At 57.4% G+C, this 15353-nt stretch overlaps 1 protein-coding gene across 3 annotated transcripts; it reads left to right on the top strand.

Annotated features, from left to right (window-relative positions):
• The first annotated feature begins 702 nt into the window (after window positions 1–702).
• SENP1 (SUMO specific peptidase 1) lies at window positions 703–14193 on the top strand. 3 transcript variants are annotated; one of them, XR_015261272.1, is made up of 17 exons: window positions 703–794; window positions 1024–1293; window positions 2317–2389; window positions 2504–2663; window positions 3581–3740; window positions 3923–4026; window positions 4104–4351; window positions 4510–4564; window positions 4895–4933; window positions 5026–5110; window positions 5390–5542; window positions 5761–5892; window positions 6354–6557; window positions 7398–7477; window positions 9164–9231; window positions 12918–13002; window positions 13371–13432. XR_015261272.1 is itself a non-coding variant. In XM_086768709.1 (17 exons), exons 2-17 carry the CDS (start codon window positions 1180–1182, stop codon window positions 14121–14123), a joined length of 1851 nt encoding a protein of 616 aa, XP_086624835.1. In that variant the 5' UTR covers window positions 703–794; window positions 1024–1179; the 3' UTR covers window positions 14124–14193. The 3 variants fall into 3 exon arrangements, 2 of the variants coding, with proteins under 2 accessions (XP_086624835.1, XP_086624836.1); XM_086768709.1 differs by lacking the exon at window positions 9164–9231 and adding an exon at window positions 14061–14193 and having other exon boundaries at window positions 13371–13466; XM_086768710.1 differs by lacking the exon at window positions 9164–9231 and adding an exon at window positions 14061–14193 and having other exon boundaries at window positions 4110–4351; window positions 13371–13466.
• Window positions 14194–15353: the final 1160 nt, after the last annotated feature.

A 15353-nucleotide genomic window follows, 5' to 3' on the forward strand; every position in this document is an offset into this window, starting at 1 on the left:
GCGGCGCCGGCTGTCAGAGGTTCGGGTGTAACGGGACGGGTGCAGGGATCAGCTCTGAGTGTCTGCTGGAACGGGATCTCCCGGGACGGGATCTGCTGTCAGGGAAGGCCCGAGGGACGAGCTGTCACGGGGTCGCCTGTGACGGGGTCAGGCTCGCAAAGAGCGTTGGTACTGGGACTGGCTGTACTGGGACCGGCTGTACTGGGATTGGCTGTACTAGGACCGGCTGTACTTGGATCAGCTGTACTGGGATTGGCTGTACTGGGACCGGCTGTACTTGGATCAGCTGTACTGGGACCGGCTGTACTGGGACCGGCTGTACTGGGACTGGGACCGGCTGCCCCCGGGGGGACACCCCGCAGAGTGACAGGGCCCCACGGCGTGAGCCCCCCGTAGGGCGATACCCCCGTAGGGTGACGCGCTGTGGGGTGATGCTACCCCGGGGGGTGCCCCACAGTGTCCCCCGGCCACAGGGGACCCGCTGTGGGTGACACCCCCATAGAGCGATCCCTCCCCATAGGGTGACACCCCCATAGGGTGACACCCACAGGGCCCCCCCCCGGCTGCCGCCCCCGGGACCGCCGCGCCGCCAGGGGGCGCCCTCCTCCCCTTCCACACCCCCTCTTCTCCACAAGGCGCATGCGCATACGGCGCCGTCCCTCGCCGCCTCTCTCCGACGTCACTTCCGGCGGCGCCGCGCGCGGCGTCGAGTTCCGCTTCCGGCCGCCTCGTTGCCGGCAGCCGCCACCGAGCCCGGGAAAGGCGCGCGCTCCCTCGGGACGCTTCCGCTTCCGGTAAGGCGACCGGTCCGGCCTGGAGCGGGGGGCCTCAGCCTGGGCCTGCCCCGGCCGGCGGCTCCGGGACGGCGGTACCGGGCCGAGCACCGGGAGGCCTCGGCCGGTAGGGCCAGCCGCTCGCTCTGCCCGGCGGGACCCGCGGGGCCGCCGTCCAGCCCCGGCCTCGGGCGCTGACCGGCGGGGCCGTGCCTTTCCCGGACGTTTTTCTCATTATTCTCGTTTTCAGAAGGGAAAATCGGAGCCGTCCGCGCCCGCCCGCCGCTCTCCGAGCCGGTTCGCCCCCTCGGCACCGAGACTGCCCCGCCGCCTCTCCTCCGCCGTCTCCGGCGGCGGCTGACCGGCTGACCGCGGCTCTTCTTCCTCAGATGCGGCCGCGGATCCCATGAGGATGGAGGCCCGGGACGCGGCGCGGCCCAACCACGGCTCCGCGTTCAAGGCCTTTCCCCTGCCCTCGCGGGCCGGCCTGCGGGACCCGCTCTCCCAGCCGGGCGGCAAGGTGCGCAGCCCGCCTCAGCCCCGTCCCGCCCGCGGCCCCCTGCGCGCTGCCCTGGGGAGGGACCGGTGGCTTCCCCTGCTCCCTCTTCCCCTCCTGTGGGGGTCCCCGGGCTCGGAGGCGCCCGTGGGCAGGGTCTCTGCGCAGCAGCCCCTGAGCCTCGAGTTCCGAACCTCCTGGGTGGTTTTGACAGCCCCATCTCGGTAACACCCAGTGCGTATAGAATCACAGACCGGTTTGGGTGGGGAGGGACCCACCCAAAGCCCACCCAGCCCAACCCCCTGCCAGGAGCAGGGACATCTCCAACCGGATCCGGTTGCTCACAGCCCCGTCCAACCTGGCCTGGGATGTTTCCAGGGATGGGGCATCCACCGCCTCTCTGGGCAGCCTGGGACAGTGCTCCACCACCTTCAGTGCAAAAATTTTTTCCTACTATCTGATCTGAATCTGCCTCCCTCTATTTTGAAACCATCACCCCTCGCCCTGTCCCAGCAGGCCCTGCTGAAAGGCCTGTCTCCGTTTTTCTTATCAGTCCCCTGTCAGTAGTGAAAGGCCCCGCTTGCACTGTGGGTTACCACCGAGCGTGTAAAAGCGAAATCCCCTGTGCAGTCTGCCCGGGGACGGTAAACCCGCGCGCAGGCGTGCTCGCGTTACAGCCTCAGCAAGCGCGTGCACGTATCTGGACGCCGCGGTCCTGTCTCGAGTTGCCAGCGCTGCTGCGAGGCTGATGTTTTGCCCTGTAACAAGGTGAAAACGGCGTTTGTTCGTGTCTCCCCTCGTTAAAACTGCCGTCGCAGCCGGCAGAGCGGATTGTTGGGAGGGGACAGGAGAGCGAGTGTGCTTCGGCTGCGCTGTCAGCCCAGCGCCGGTGCGATTACACCAGCCCGCTTCCGTAACCGCCGATTTGTAGCGGTGTCGCTGGGGAGGAGCTGCCACTCTTCGCGTACCGCGGCACTTTCATCGCACCCGGGGTTCAGGATTGGGCTGTGCTTTGTTTTAACAAAGCGCTGATGTCTCTTCACACAGTCTTTACCCAACAAGATCAGCGGTTTCGCCTGTCCCGCTGGAAACGCGTCCTGCGCTCTCAATTACAGCCCAGGTAGGACATCGCTTTCTGCCCTGGAGTGCCAGGCTTTGCCTCTCCCCTCCCCTGAGCAGCCTGGGGAGGAAGATGTGGCTCTCTGTTGACCGCTGCCGCGTTTCTCCCCTGCAGAAGTCCGCTGCCCCGAGAGCTACCGGGCGGTGGGGGAGCCTCGAGCCTTTGGCTCCAGCGCCAACGGGCAGTGGAGGGGCTTGCTCTCCCCGCTGGGCTCCGTGCCGCAGAAGCCGCGGGTGAGCCGAGGCTCTTACCTTGAAGCTCGTAAGAACCCCAGGTGCGTCCGGCTCCGCTCCGTGTTTAACGCTCCGCACGGGAGCTTCGCGGGGGGTTTTACCCGCGCAAACCGGTGGTGTTGAATTGGTGAATTCAGGGTGGAAACAGTCGCGCGGGTCGAGTTCGGCCCGCTCTGTAGGTGCCTTTTGCTGTTTCTCAACCTCCCTGTGGCAAAGATCCCTCGCGAAGGGCGCGAGGTGGTTTTGAGAGGGCACTGCGTGGGGTAACCGGCCTCTCGCAGAAGCCGGTGGCGTCACGGATCGGACCTGGGTGTACCAAGAGTGCTGGGATGAGAACGGGAACGCCGTTACGCCACTGGGAAACTGGGGGAGAAGGGGTACGTCGTCGTTTTGTGATGGAAACGTACTGGTTAGTGCGCGTGGTGCTGGGTGCGGGAGCTGGTTTTGCAGCTGATACGAACGCCTGTTGCTGCAGACCTGGCCGGACCGGGTCAGCTTTTATTGCTCCTGAAAATCCTCGCGGCAGCCAACGCGCCTTTGCAAACAGGGAAAATGAATTCCCACGGGAGAAACTCCAGATCAACCAGTGTATTTTTTCACGGGCTGCTAGGTGAGCGCAGGAGGGAGCGCGTCTCCCGCTCTCGATGAACAAAAACGCCGAGCGGGCGGGGGTTCAGCCATTTTGTGGTGCGGGGGTGGAAGCGGGAGCCGGTGGAGCCGGCGGGAAGCTCTGACCGGGGGTTTCCAGGCTGCGGCTCCTCGGCCTCGCAGTGCCACCTGGTGGCATCGCCTCGGCGCACAGGGATGGAGAGAGCCAGCTAGAAGGCCAGTAAAACACTAATCCCTGATCGCAGTTGGGCGACCTGGTTCCTGGCTGGGCTTTGGGATGGGGGAGAATGAGGTCACAGACTAAAACAAGCGCGGGATCGCATAAAAGCGTGTTTCTCTCTCCTCGCAGTGGGACGTCCAACAGTTTCGTAGGAAAATCAAACCACCATTGCCATGCGTCGGCTTTTCCCATCAAACCCGCTCAGAGTCCTTCCTGGAGCGGCCCGTGTCGCCGCAGCCTGCTCAGCCCCAAGAAGACTCCCCGGCGGTTCGTCAGCACGGCGGAAGAGGTAGCGGAAAGGCTGGGAGGGCGGTTAGTGGGTGGCTTTTTCTGAGGAGGCGGTTGAACTCTTCGAGGCCCATGGATGTGCTTGCGCCCGTAACATCTCTGCTTCCGTGCGTTTCTGCTCGCGGTTCACGGTGTCTCTGTTGAAATTGCGTTGGCTGGACTTACCTGGTTGTTTCCCCGCAGACTGTTCGGGAGGAAGAGCGAGAGATCTACAGGCAGTTGCTTCAGATGGTCACAGGAAAGCAATTTTCCACCTCCAAGCCCTCCTCGCTGTTCCCCTTCCACCTGTGAGTGTGTACAACGCTCTCCCCCAGCCGGCAGCGCCACGTGTCTTCGCCGGGAACTTACTTTCTGTTCTTCCTAGCTCCAGGTGTTCCAATTCCAGCAAAATCGTAGTGAAAGAAACTCCCAGCAAGAACTCAAAGCTGTTTGAAGCTCACAGCCTTGCGCCCGCCGGTTCGGCGGCCAGCGTCCTCGGAGCGCAGGAGCAGGCGCCACACAAACCGTCGCTCTACTCCACCCCCAGCTATCCCTCCAGTGTCTTCGACTCCAGTAACTCCGCAGCCCAGCAGCAGCAAGAAGATCTACCAGCATCTAATACACAGTCTGAAGGTAAAAAAAAAAACCCAACAAAACCCCAAAACCTGGCAATCGACTTAAGTACACGGGACAAACCCACTTCCCCCTCTGTGTCTGGGCTCCTGCAGCGGCTGTGGAATTGGGTGGTAACTGGGAGGATGACAACATTCAATGAGCTTTACTCTTTTTAGGGTCAGACTCCGTCATTTTGCTGAAGGTAAAGGATTCCAGAACCCCAGCACCAAGGTAAGAGGCTGTGAAGTGGTAGCTGGAGGGAGAGGTGGCTTACAATAGCTTTCGTAATTCGGTGGAGAGGGGAGAGCCCGGAGTAGAAGGTGACCGTGGCTTTCTGAATGTCTCTTGACGGAACAGCAGTTTGCTGTAGTTACAGGAGCTTGTGTGGTGCATCAAACCTCTTTTTTGGCTGCACGTTGCTGGCAGATCTGTCTGTAGCTCTCATTATTGCTCTGGCAGTACGGCAGCCCTCAGACAATACTTACCAATCGCTTTTCACGTGATTATTTACTCTCCGCCTGAAGCAGACCACTTACACCTCTGCTTTCTCCCCCATTCTAGCCTCCCGTTCTTCCAGGCGGAACTGTGGATCAAAGAACTGTAAGTGCGTGTTCTCTGCTCTCTTTTCCTGCCGTGAGTGTTCACCTGTGGAAGTGAAACACTGATTTCTTCACATAAACTGTGCTTTTCAGGACCAGCGTCTACGATTCACGAGCTCGGGAGAGATGGCGGCAAATCGAAGAGCAGAAAGCCCTGGCCTTACAGCTGCAGAGCCAGGTAACGGAGAGGGGTTACCGAGAGAGCAGTCTTTGTAGGTCCGAATGTTAAACCACAGAGCTGGAAATGGCAAAAATGACAACAGTTGGTTCCTTCAGGGTCTGGCGTTGCTTCCCCTTCCCATGGCAGGGCTCTTGGTGGTGTCGTGGGCAGGATAAACGCTCCCCCTCCGCCCCCCTTTTTGCATCTCCTGGAACACCTGGCCCCGCGTTGCTCCCTCACAAGCCCCAGCGAGGTGACTCCCTCGGACACCTCGTGATCCGAAGGTGTCTCCTTCAGCGGCTGCAGGAACAGGAACATTCGGTGCAGGATCTGGTGGATTTAAATCTTCGTGTACCGCTGGAGAAGGAAATCCCTGTCACGGTGGTCCCGGAAGAGAAAGAGGATGCCAAGTCAGCTGATGGCGAAGAGGAGTTCCCCGAAATCACTGAGGTGAGCCTGCTTGGATCTAGAGTAGACAAACAGACGCTTGTGTGCGTAAAACAGCCAAACACGAACTTGATGTCCTGAAATCTGTGCATAGAGACAGGTAGCTGTTCCCTTGTGCCGCGTAGCGAGTTTATCCTTTGAGGAGCAAATAAACCCGGGTTTGAATCCAGCCTTCGTGACAGGAACTCTCCCTTCCAGTGCTGTCTGTGTCCTCCCTGTAGGAAATGGAGAAGGAAATAAAGAACGTCTTCCGAGGTGGGAACCAGGATGAGGTCCTGAGCGAAGCTTTTCGGTTAACAATCACTCGGAAAGACATTCAGACCCTCAATAACCTGAACTGGCTCAACGACGAGGTGAGGAGTCCGCCTCGGGCTACCAAGATGGTTTTTCTTTGGTGATTTAAAGCAGGTTGAAGGGAACAAACCTGCCTGCCTTCTCCGTGCTGGCAGAAGTCAGAGAGCGAATGGTAAGCGTGGGCTGTGCCTCGCGCTCTGGAGCAGTTCATCTGGGAAGAAACCGTTGTGTAGACCGGGCGCTTGAAGGAATAATAACGTTGGGAGGGGTGGCACCGACCATGTGCATGATCAGGACCAAAAGAAAAAAGGAAATATTGAATATATAAGGCTGCATTCCTAAATCTTTCCTGATTTTTGAGGGTTTTAGGGCTGCTGAGCTGTTGTAAATCCTTCTGGAGACTGGTCAGAGTGACAGGTGGAGGCAAAACCAATTTCTTACCTGATTTTGCGCAGGGGCAGAGCATCTTACACAGAAGTGTCAGCACCCTAACGTGTCCTGCATGTTTTTTCTTTCCCAGATAATTAATTTCTACATGAATTTGCTGATGGAGCGGAGCAAAGAGAAGGGTTTGCCGGCAGTTCACGCGTTCAATACTTTCTTCTTTACCAAATTAAAAACGGCGGGGTACCAGGCTGTGAAACGGTGGACTAAAAAAGTGGATATCTTCTCTGTGGATCTCCTCTTGGTGCCTATTCATCTGGGCGTGCACTGGTGCCTGGCAGTGAGTCACTCGCCGTAGTTACTGAGTTATTCCCAGCGGAGCGTGGCTGGAGCGGGTTGTCCTATAAACCCAGCTGGCTAAGGCTAAAACCCCACAAATTACACAGTTGTCCGGTGTTTGTGTGGGGGAAAATTTGTGTTTGTGGCTAAAATCAAAAGTCCAGAGGGAGTAGAAAAGATAGGTGCGACTTTTTGGTGTGTTTCTAGTCTGGAAAGAGAAAACAGACAGCCGTGAAGGTCACGTTAGGCTAGTTCATTCTCCGGAGAAAGATCTCGTTTCCACGTTCCCACACGCTCGCCTTTAGAGACATCGCCACGGGATGCTTTTAGACGGGTTTAGATGACAGATACCGCACGGCTTTCTCTGTACCCTCTGATTTGTTCCGTGCCGTCTCTTGGCACCTGTGCGGTAACAGATCGCGCGTGGCTTCTAAGCCTGCGTCAGCCTCCTCAGCTCAGAGCTCCTCGGAGGGATGTGGTGTGGAAACGGGACGCGGGGTCCCGCAAAACCACCTGGGGGGCTTGTGCCTTGAACTATTTAGTTATGCACGCGTCAGGTGGAGCGAAGCCTCTGTAAACCTATCCGTCCGCGGCTTTAACAATGCGGGTGACAGAGTGCTCTTGTGTTTCACGGGGTGCTCTGAGGAGAGCCTGATTTAGAGATTCCAGTGCTTAAATAACGCAGCAGCACGGCGGGGGGTTGGGGAGGGCTGTACCCGGGTGTTAGGAGTCCCCTGAAATCCTTTGCTCTGAGATGGTTTAAGCTGACTTCTTTCTGTCAGCAGAGCAAAGGGCTGAGCCCCTTGTCTTGTGCGTTGTTAATGAATCTCTCTTTGTGTAGGTGGTGGACTTCAGGAAAAAAACCATCACCTACTACGACTCCATGGGTGGAATAAACAGCGAAGCCTGCAGGATACTGTTGTGAGTAACGCTTCTTTGAGTTGTGCCTGTTTAAAAAATCAAACGGCTTCTTATCTTGCTCTGGAAGCTCCGTCCCTTCCGTGGGGACGGTCCCTTTCTGGGCCCTGGAAGGAAGAGGCAGAGGAACGTCCTGGTTTTCACGCCTCATGTTTCACCACGCGTTGCTGACGCGGTCGCCGGTTGCAGAGCTGTTCTGCGGGAGAGCCCTGTGCCGATGCCCCGTCCTCGCCTCTTCCCAAAGCTCTGGCGGTGGGGCGGTGTTACCTCCGTGGGTACAGGCAGGTTTCACACCCGTTCTGTGAAGGACATCAGGCTTTTCCAGTCTTACAGTCTTCCTGGGCATTCCATCTTCTTGGAAAACAGCTTCTCAGAGCCTGAGGGACCGGGGTCCTTCCCTTGTCCTGCAGCTGCTTGAGGAAGTGACACCTCCTGGCTCCTTCCTCCAGGTGGGAGCCTTTCCTGCCCGTGCCGGAGGTCGGCTCGGTAGCTTGAGCTTTGTTTCCAGGAGGTTCTGCAGAGCGCGGTGGCGGGTGTAGGGCGCAGGAGCGTCTCTGCGTCAGGCCGCGCGGAAGGGTTTGCACGGGTCTGTTCTGTGCGGAGTTCCCGCAGGGCGATACGCGCCACGCCGTGCCCCCAAACCGGAGCTGGGTGAGAGTTGTTCTTCCTGGCTTCCGACCGCGGAGGAGGCCTTTGGTTTTCCTATCCCGAGCGGTGCTCCGGGAGGGAACCGAGCTGGCTGCCTGTGCTCCTGAGCTCTCGTAGAAGAGAGGTGCTCGCATGTCAAACCCAGAACTGGCCGTGCTGTGTTTTCCCATATTTGGAAGTGATAAAAATGAGCTATTTTCTGGGCAAGGGTGAAAAACCCCCTCTTCTGAAGGTCCCTCAGCACGTAGGGCCGTCAGGCGCGATACAAATCAGGTCACAAAGTGATTTACCAAGCGCGGTTGCCAGCTCCTCTGTCGCTCCGACTTGACCCTGGGTCGGCCGTCGGTTCTGTTTCTTGTCTCGGCTTCGCTCTGACGCTGGCTTGGGAATCCGATCCCGTGTCTTCTGGCGCGAGGTTGAGCCTGTCAGCGGAGGCGTCACTCATTCAGTCGAGGAATGTGAATGATGATAAAGAGAGACAGCAGCCAAATGCCATTTCCAGTCCGTTTAGCACCTTCGTTTTCCAGTTCAGGTGCTTCGCAGTCTGCGCGCGCCGGGTTCGTTTAAATAACTGTAAAAATAGCCGCTTCCCTTTTCCGCGCTGTCCTGAGGTGTTGGTCTGAAGGGAGGAAAGGGAAAGGAAAGGCATAAAATCTTTGGAAATGGCTCGGGGCGGCGTCTCTCCGTTTCGCTGTGCGGCTCCTGCCTCTGTGTTCAAGACACGAGCGGAGCTGGCCGGCCTTGGGGCAGGGATGGTCGGGGTGAAATCGCTTCCCTTCAGCCTGAATTTCTTGGATTCCAAGGAAAAAGGCATGGACATCTGGTGAAGTGAAACGCCTGGGAGGTGAGAGCGGGGACCCAGGCGTCCTGCCCGTGGTTGGCGTAGAGGTCTGGGCTGAGGGAGCAGGCCCCTAGACTGGCGGTAGAGAGAACCAGAGGATAACGAGGTCGTTTATGGCCGCACAGGGTGAGCGGTAGAGAGCCGGGATTTCAGGTCGCTGTCGCCCTGGACGTAATTGTTTTCCCTCTGTTTCCTTTTAGGAGGCTTTTATTGGTTGAATGCAGTGGGAGGATCACACCGGGAAGAAGGGACGGAGGTCCTATTCATGGTTAGTGACCCTTTCATGCTTTCAATCTTTAGAGCTTCCTAAAGGTGGTGAGTGTTGTACCGTTAGCCAGGCTCTGCGGAGGAGGGAAGCTGAGGCCCAGGGAAGGTAACTGATGGAGCCCGGGGGCCGCCGGCCAGGCTAGGGCTGAGCTCGTGGTTTGGTGGCTGCTGTGCTTTGTTTCAGATCTCGCCTTTCACACAACTCGGGCGTGAGACCTGGAGTGGGTTGTGAGAAAGCTGCCTCTGTTTTGATGAGGCTTCTCCTTGGGAAACGCGGGGCTTGGTATCTCGGTCTGTGTTTTGCCGCGGGCATGAACCAACCCGTTAAAATGAGTTAAAAACTGGATTCTAGTGTGCGGAGGCTGGAGGAAAGCTGAGGGGACAGAGCACACCGGGCGACTCACGCCTGCGAAATCTTCTTATCTCCTGCTAGCAGCAGCGCTTAAAACGCTGACCTTTACACGCCCTTTCCTTGGGGCTGTCAGACATTGAGCAGTACGCTGCGGAGCGGATTTCAGCAGTTCCCCGAGGCACCTGGTCGGGTTTGTGTGGGTGTGTAAGCGCTGTAGAGGGCAAAAATCCATTTTCAGCTTCAGGAGAGTGAGATGAGAAGCCTACAGTATTTGATGGGCCATCTCAGGCGTGACGGATTTTGATTTGCGTAAGAATTCTGTCGGGCTTTTTCTCCTTGAGGTCCTGACAAAGTTAATTAATGAAGTTCTGCCTCCTGACGTTGCCTGGCGATATGAACCCGAGGTGTTTTCTGTCGCTCTCCTCCTAACAGGTGGCTCAGGCTGTTTCCTAGGCAGCACCGGTGCTGTATTTCGTACGCGACGTGGCTGATGCTCGTTGATCTCTGGTGCAGGCTAGGTTGCTGGAGCCTGCTTTTAGGAAGCCACACAGGTGTGACGGTCGCAGAACTGTGCACAGCGGGTTATTTCCTCGCTCTTCTGAAAACCAGCTCCAGATTTCCTGGCTGCTGTGCGTGTGTCAGCGTTGCGGCTGCGGCTTGCGATGAAGCTGGAGGTGCAGAAGCCACCCGCTCGCTTTGTCTGCCGAAGCTTCGGCACCGTTTAAACTTCACCGCTTTCTTCCCCCTCTGCCAGACGAGTCTCGCGCTCGGCTCCTCTCCGCCCCCGCTCCGTATGTGCAGACCCGACCCGCGCGGAGATGTTGCTGGGAGGCTCGTCGCCGTTCCTCGCGCGAGGCGTCCTTTTATTTATCCGCACAGCTTCACCCCCTGTCTCCAACGTGCAGAGCAGAGCGGGCCGTGTGCCGCTGCTCTTTTTTTAGCTGAGGATTCGAGTGGGTTCTGAAGTAGGCAGTAATTGCCAGGATTATTTTTTTAGTTGCAATTGAAATGAGGGCATTTAATTAATGAATGTTTGTGTTGTGGTGCAGATAGTCTGCCCCCTTCCTCCAGCCACAGCTCGCCCTTGTTTTGAACTCGTTGCGAGGGGCTGCTTCTCCGTCCGTTAGGTTTTATTTTTGGAGCGGAGATATGGAGACTTCTCATGCTCAGTGAAAGGATTTTTTTTTTTTTTTCCCCCCTGAGATTTACCCCCCGCTGATGTTGTCTTGTCCAAACGGCAGCCGAGTCAGAGCAGCCAAGCAGAGCGCTTTCCGAGCGCAATTACAGCAGCCACTGGCAGCCAGCAGGCCCTGCGCTGGGGAACTGGGCTGGAAGCGTGTGTCCAGTTAATGAGAGTTGATAGAAAATGCTTGTCTGGACCTGATGGAGTCTTGAGGGACTGCCAGGAGGGAGACTCCCCTCGTCGACGCTCTTCCATCCAGCAAAACCTACTTCTGGCGATTTTCTAGGGACGCGATTGCGAGGATGGGGCTGTATCTTGTTCAGAGGTTGCTGGGTGGTTCTGCTGCCACGTCCAGCACTTGGTTCAGCAGCCCCCGGGTGTTTCGGGGACTCGTCAGCTCAGGAGAGTTTTCTTTGAATAGTTCTTTAAAGTTGTGGGAGAGAAACGTTCCCTGAGTGGCACCAGGACAGCAAGTTTGACCCTATGTCTTTCGGGCTCGTCTGCGGGTCGCGTCGCCCCCTTCTCCCATCACGTTCTGGCGTTTACTGACAGCAAGATGTGATTTAGCCAAGCCTTTGTGGATCAGATTTCCCGAAGATGGCACATCTCCCCGCGTTGGCGGCCAAACCCGCCTCCCTCTCCGCGCCAGGCGCTCTCTTGACCTCTCCGTTCGAGCCAGCAGCATCTAATCCCTCGCTTTTCCTTTCCAAACTTTTCTGATCGCAGCCGCGACAGCGAGAAGGCTCCTCGGGCTGCATTGAGAAGATGCCAGAAGTGAAGGAGCTGGTTTCTGTAGATCTGCCCGGTCCTTTGGTCACCAAGAGGAGCAGAGAGCGTCTGCAAAGCTGAACGTCACTTAATGACGCCGGCAGCCGACAGAGGCTTCATCAGGGCCGTTAACGATGTCTGTTAACGATGTCTGACCCGTTGCCTCGTCTCCTTGGGCACCTTTATGGCTGTGTCCTTCCTGAGCTCTCCTTTCCGTACTTCCCAGTGAAGGGAACGGTTCAAGGTGTTCATATCCGCAGAGGAAAATGCGTGGCAGTTGCGTGGCTGTGCTTTGGGCGTGATCTTGGTGGAGTTTCTGGAGTTTTTCAAGGAGGCAGGAAAAAAACCCCACCTTTCTGTTGTTTCAGTGGCATGATTTCGGTCAAACTGGTGGAAGCCTCTTTGAGCAGAGCAGATGAGCCAGTACCCGTGGGCTGTCCTTGTTCTCCAGTTCTAGGGACTGGAATGGGACTGGTTCTGTGGCTCTTCTCCCTCTGCTGAAGGCTCCTGGAAGGTATTTGACGTCCCACCGCGGCCATGACTGGCTCCTTCTCCCCCTTGTGCTCCCTGCTTGACTCGGTCCCTGGAAAGGCGTCTCGGAGGGGACTGTCCTGCGGCTCTGCCCGGGGCTGCCTCCCCTCTGTCCCTTCAGCCTTATCTGAGAAAATCAGGGTCACCTTCTCTAGTCTGCCTCTCCTTGAAAGCACTTGCCATCTGTCTTCTGCTGTGCTAAGAAGAAATCAAATCAAAAATGGAAGGGAAGGCTGGGAGAAGAGCTCCAGGAGAACATCTGCCAGCGAGCTGAACCCACCACCAGCATGGAGAAGGAGCTTGGTGGCGTGGGGTTGGGTTTTTTTTGACGCTTTACACACAGGGCGATTGTTCCCGAGCTGCTGGAATGCTGTTAAGGTTGTGAGAAATTTGCTCCTGTCTGCCTTTCGTGCTAAGTGAGATCCTCAAACGACAAACGGTTCACGGGACGCCGTCAGGGATGGCGCCCAGCTCGCCAGCCTCCCCTCCAGCGTTGCGCTCCGCTCGCGGGAGCTGAGGCAGCCCCGCGGCGGCTGAGCCGTTCTCTGCCGTGAGTCACTCTGATTAATTCGGTTTGTTCTCGCCGGTTCGTTTGTGGTTTTGACTCTGCTTGGCAGGTGCTTTTCTGGATGAGTTTTTAGGCTCTGCTTGGTCCTTCTTCTGGCTGCCTCAGAGCTCGGGTCTGTAGAGCCCTTTTTTCGAATGGCCAATATCGAGACGAAAATATTGGCCTTCCATTCTGCGTTAATTCTGCAAACACGGCAGAGGACATCCTAGGTAAACGGACGTGCAGGGTACTGGCTGGTTTCCCCCGTGCCTCTCAGTAAGCTTTCTTGTTCTCTTCTTCCTGCAGGCAATACTTGAAACAGGAAAGTCTGGACAAGAAAAGGAAAGAGTTCGACACGAACGGCTGGTCCTTGCTGAGTAAGAAGAGTCAGGTAGGTCTGGGCAGTCAGAGAAGGGGCTTTTGGGTCCTTGCTTTTGTTCTTGGCCCTGAGGCACCTTTCCTGGCTGGTTTTCCCGACGGATACGTTCTCCTGGTGACTCGAGGGGGTGAAGGAATCCCAGCTCCTCAGTGGCAGGCTGCTTTGTGAGCCAGGGCTGCCCCAGTGCCACGTCGATTCCCGCTGCCCACCCGCTTTCCTTGCTCTCCCCTTGCGCTGGCGTTTGGCCATCCGTGCGGCCCTGCCCTGTCAGGATTTGTTTGTGAGAGGTCCTTCACCTGGAGCTCTTCGTCCTTAGAAGCTGGGAAGTGGGAACGGGCTCCTCAGGAAGTGACGTGTGGGTTGGTGTCCTCTCGTTAAAGGAGATCCCGCAGCAGATGAATGGCAGCGACTGCGGGATGTTTGCCTGCAAATACGCCGACTGTATTACCAAAGACAAGCCCATCAACTTCACTCAGGTAACCCCCACGGCGTGCCCCTCGGGCTCACGGAGACACAGCACGCGGCGCTTGTCTGTGCAGATTCTGGTTTTTCCAAATGCCCTCTGCCTCCTCTGTGGGGTTAAACTGCCCCCCGCCCGCCTGGGAGTTGCGTTGCCGCTCCTTGGAGCGGAGCTGACACGAGGGGCAGCGGCAAAATGTGTGAAATCGTTCCTCCCAAGCCGTCCTCGGGCCTCCTGTTGCGCTCAAATCCGTGGGACGCGCCAGTGAGCTGGGGAAAGCTCACAAACCCATACCGGGACCCAGTTAGCGTGGTGACGAGAGCGGGGCGTTGTAGCCTGGATCCCGGGGGATTTCAGCGTTACTTAAGTCTCAGCCTCCATGGAATATCCCCTGCGTGAATATTCCACTTCTAATTATTAGAGAAAATCATCAAGAGCTGTGTTTTTACCTGGATTCCAGCCGCTATCCTATTTTCAGTGATCGGAAAGTAAATTTCCCCCAGGAAAGGCACCGCTTAAAAAGCTGAGCAGCCGCTCCGTAAGCGCTCCGGCAGCGGAAGGAGGTGCTGATGCGCGTTTTCTTTCTCTCCTCTCTCTTCCCCCCACAAAGCAACACATGCCCTACTTCCGAAAGCGAATGGCCTGGGAAATCCTTCACCGCAAGCTGCTATGATGACGCTGTGCCGAAAGCCGCTTCCTGGCGGGATTGTATCGGGAGCGCCCGGATTCGCCCTGCTGGGCGGCCCGAGCCGCGGCAGGCGCGGGCGGACGAACTCTGTACCATATTTTTGATAGAACACCGCTCACGGACCAACGCGCAATAGAAATGTTCAGAAGCACACTTGCCTTTTTTTTTTTTCTTTTTTCTTTTTTTTTGTATTTCAAGACCTCTTTTTACCAGCAATTTTAGGTGCTGAGACTTGAGAGGGCAGCTTCGGCCGTTCGAGGAACTCTTTCTTTCCGCTTTTTTGCGGCGCTCGCTGCTTTGCTGAGCTGGTGGCCTGACCTGCGGGGAGGGGCTGGATTTCAGGGGCGGGGGAGGCGCTCACACGGCTCTGGCGGCTGCGCACTGGGAGAACTCTTAAACCAGGTGGGCAAAAACCAGTTTGGGGTGGATGTGGGGAGGTTTGCTGGGAGAGGGACGTTTCTGAGGCGTCCTCTCCGCCGGTGTTACCCCTCTGTCCTCGGCGCCGGCGTTTTCGCACCCATCCCAACCTGAGCCCTGATCTTAAGGTTACGACCTGGCACCCTGGGCTCCCGGGACAGCCTGGCTTCGGAGAGCGGGGCGGGGGCTGCAGGCGGGCCCGGCGTCCCTCGAGGGTGGCAGGCAGGAGCCGGGTGATCTCTGAAAAGCCCTTTTTTGTGACGTGCCGCTCTGAGAGTCGCTTCTCCTCCCGAAGAACGGCTCTCGCGGTTCTTCAGCATCGGCTGCTTCCGGAAATTCGGGTGCAAAGCTGCAGAGCAGGGCCGTGCGCCCCTTAATTGTTTTGTATATATTTCCAAACGTTTTCGGGAGTGAGACAGAACAAAGTCTGCGTGCGCGTTGGGTTTTTTTCTTTTTTTTTTTTTTTTCTTTTTTATTCTTTTTTCCCCTGGCCCTGGCTTTGCCTCCTCGCGGGAGCTGGGGCCGCAGCTTCTCGCCACCTCTGTCGTTGCGCGGGGAGGGCCCAGCGGAGCGGAACGAGTCGCTCCTCTCTCCGGGTGTTTTGCACATGTTTGGCCCGGGGACGGAGGCCGCCGCGAGGTCAGAGGTTGGGTGGAGGCACGGCGCCCCCCTCAAGTCCAGAAGTGCTTCCAAAGGGATCTCCCGGGAGCCTTGGGGACGAGCTGCGTCCCCGTCAGCCGCGCGGGGACCAAGTGAAATATTCAGAAGCACTTCAGCCCTTCCCCAGCCGGGATGTTT

This window comes from Chlamydotis macqueenii, chromosome 29, assembly GCF_036417535.1.
Source record: "Chlamydotis macqueenii isolate bChlMac1 chromosome 29, bChlMac1.mat, whole genome shotgun sequence".
NCBI classification, from domain to species: domain Eukaryota; kingdom Metazoa; phylum Chordata; class Aves; order Otidiformes; family Otididae; genus Chlamydotis; species Chlamydotis macqueenii.

Coding starts and splice junctions, on each gene's coding strand:
- SENP1 (XM_086768709.1), top strand. CDS start 1,180: ATGAGGATGGAGGCCCGGGACGCGGCGCGGCCCAACCACGGCTCCGCG. Junction 4,027..4,103: donor TCGCTGTTCCCCTTCCACCT/GTGAGTGTGTAC, acceptor TGTTCTTCCTAG/CTCCAGGTGTTCCAATTCCA. Junction 4,565..4,894: donor TCCAGAACCCCAGCACCAAG/GTAAGAGGCTGT, acceptor CCCCCATTCTAG/CCTCCCGTTCTTCCAGGCGG.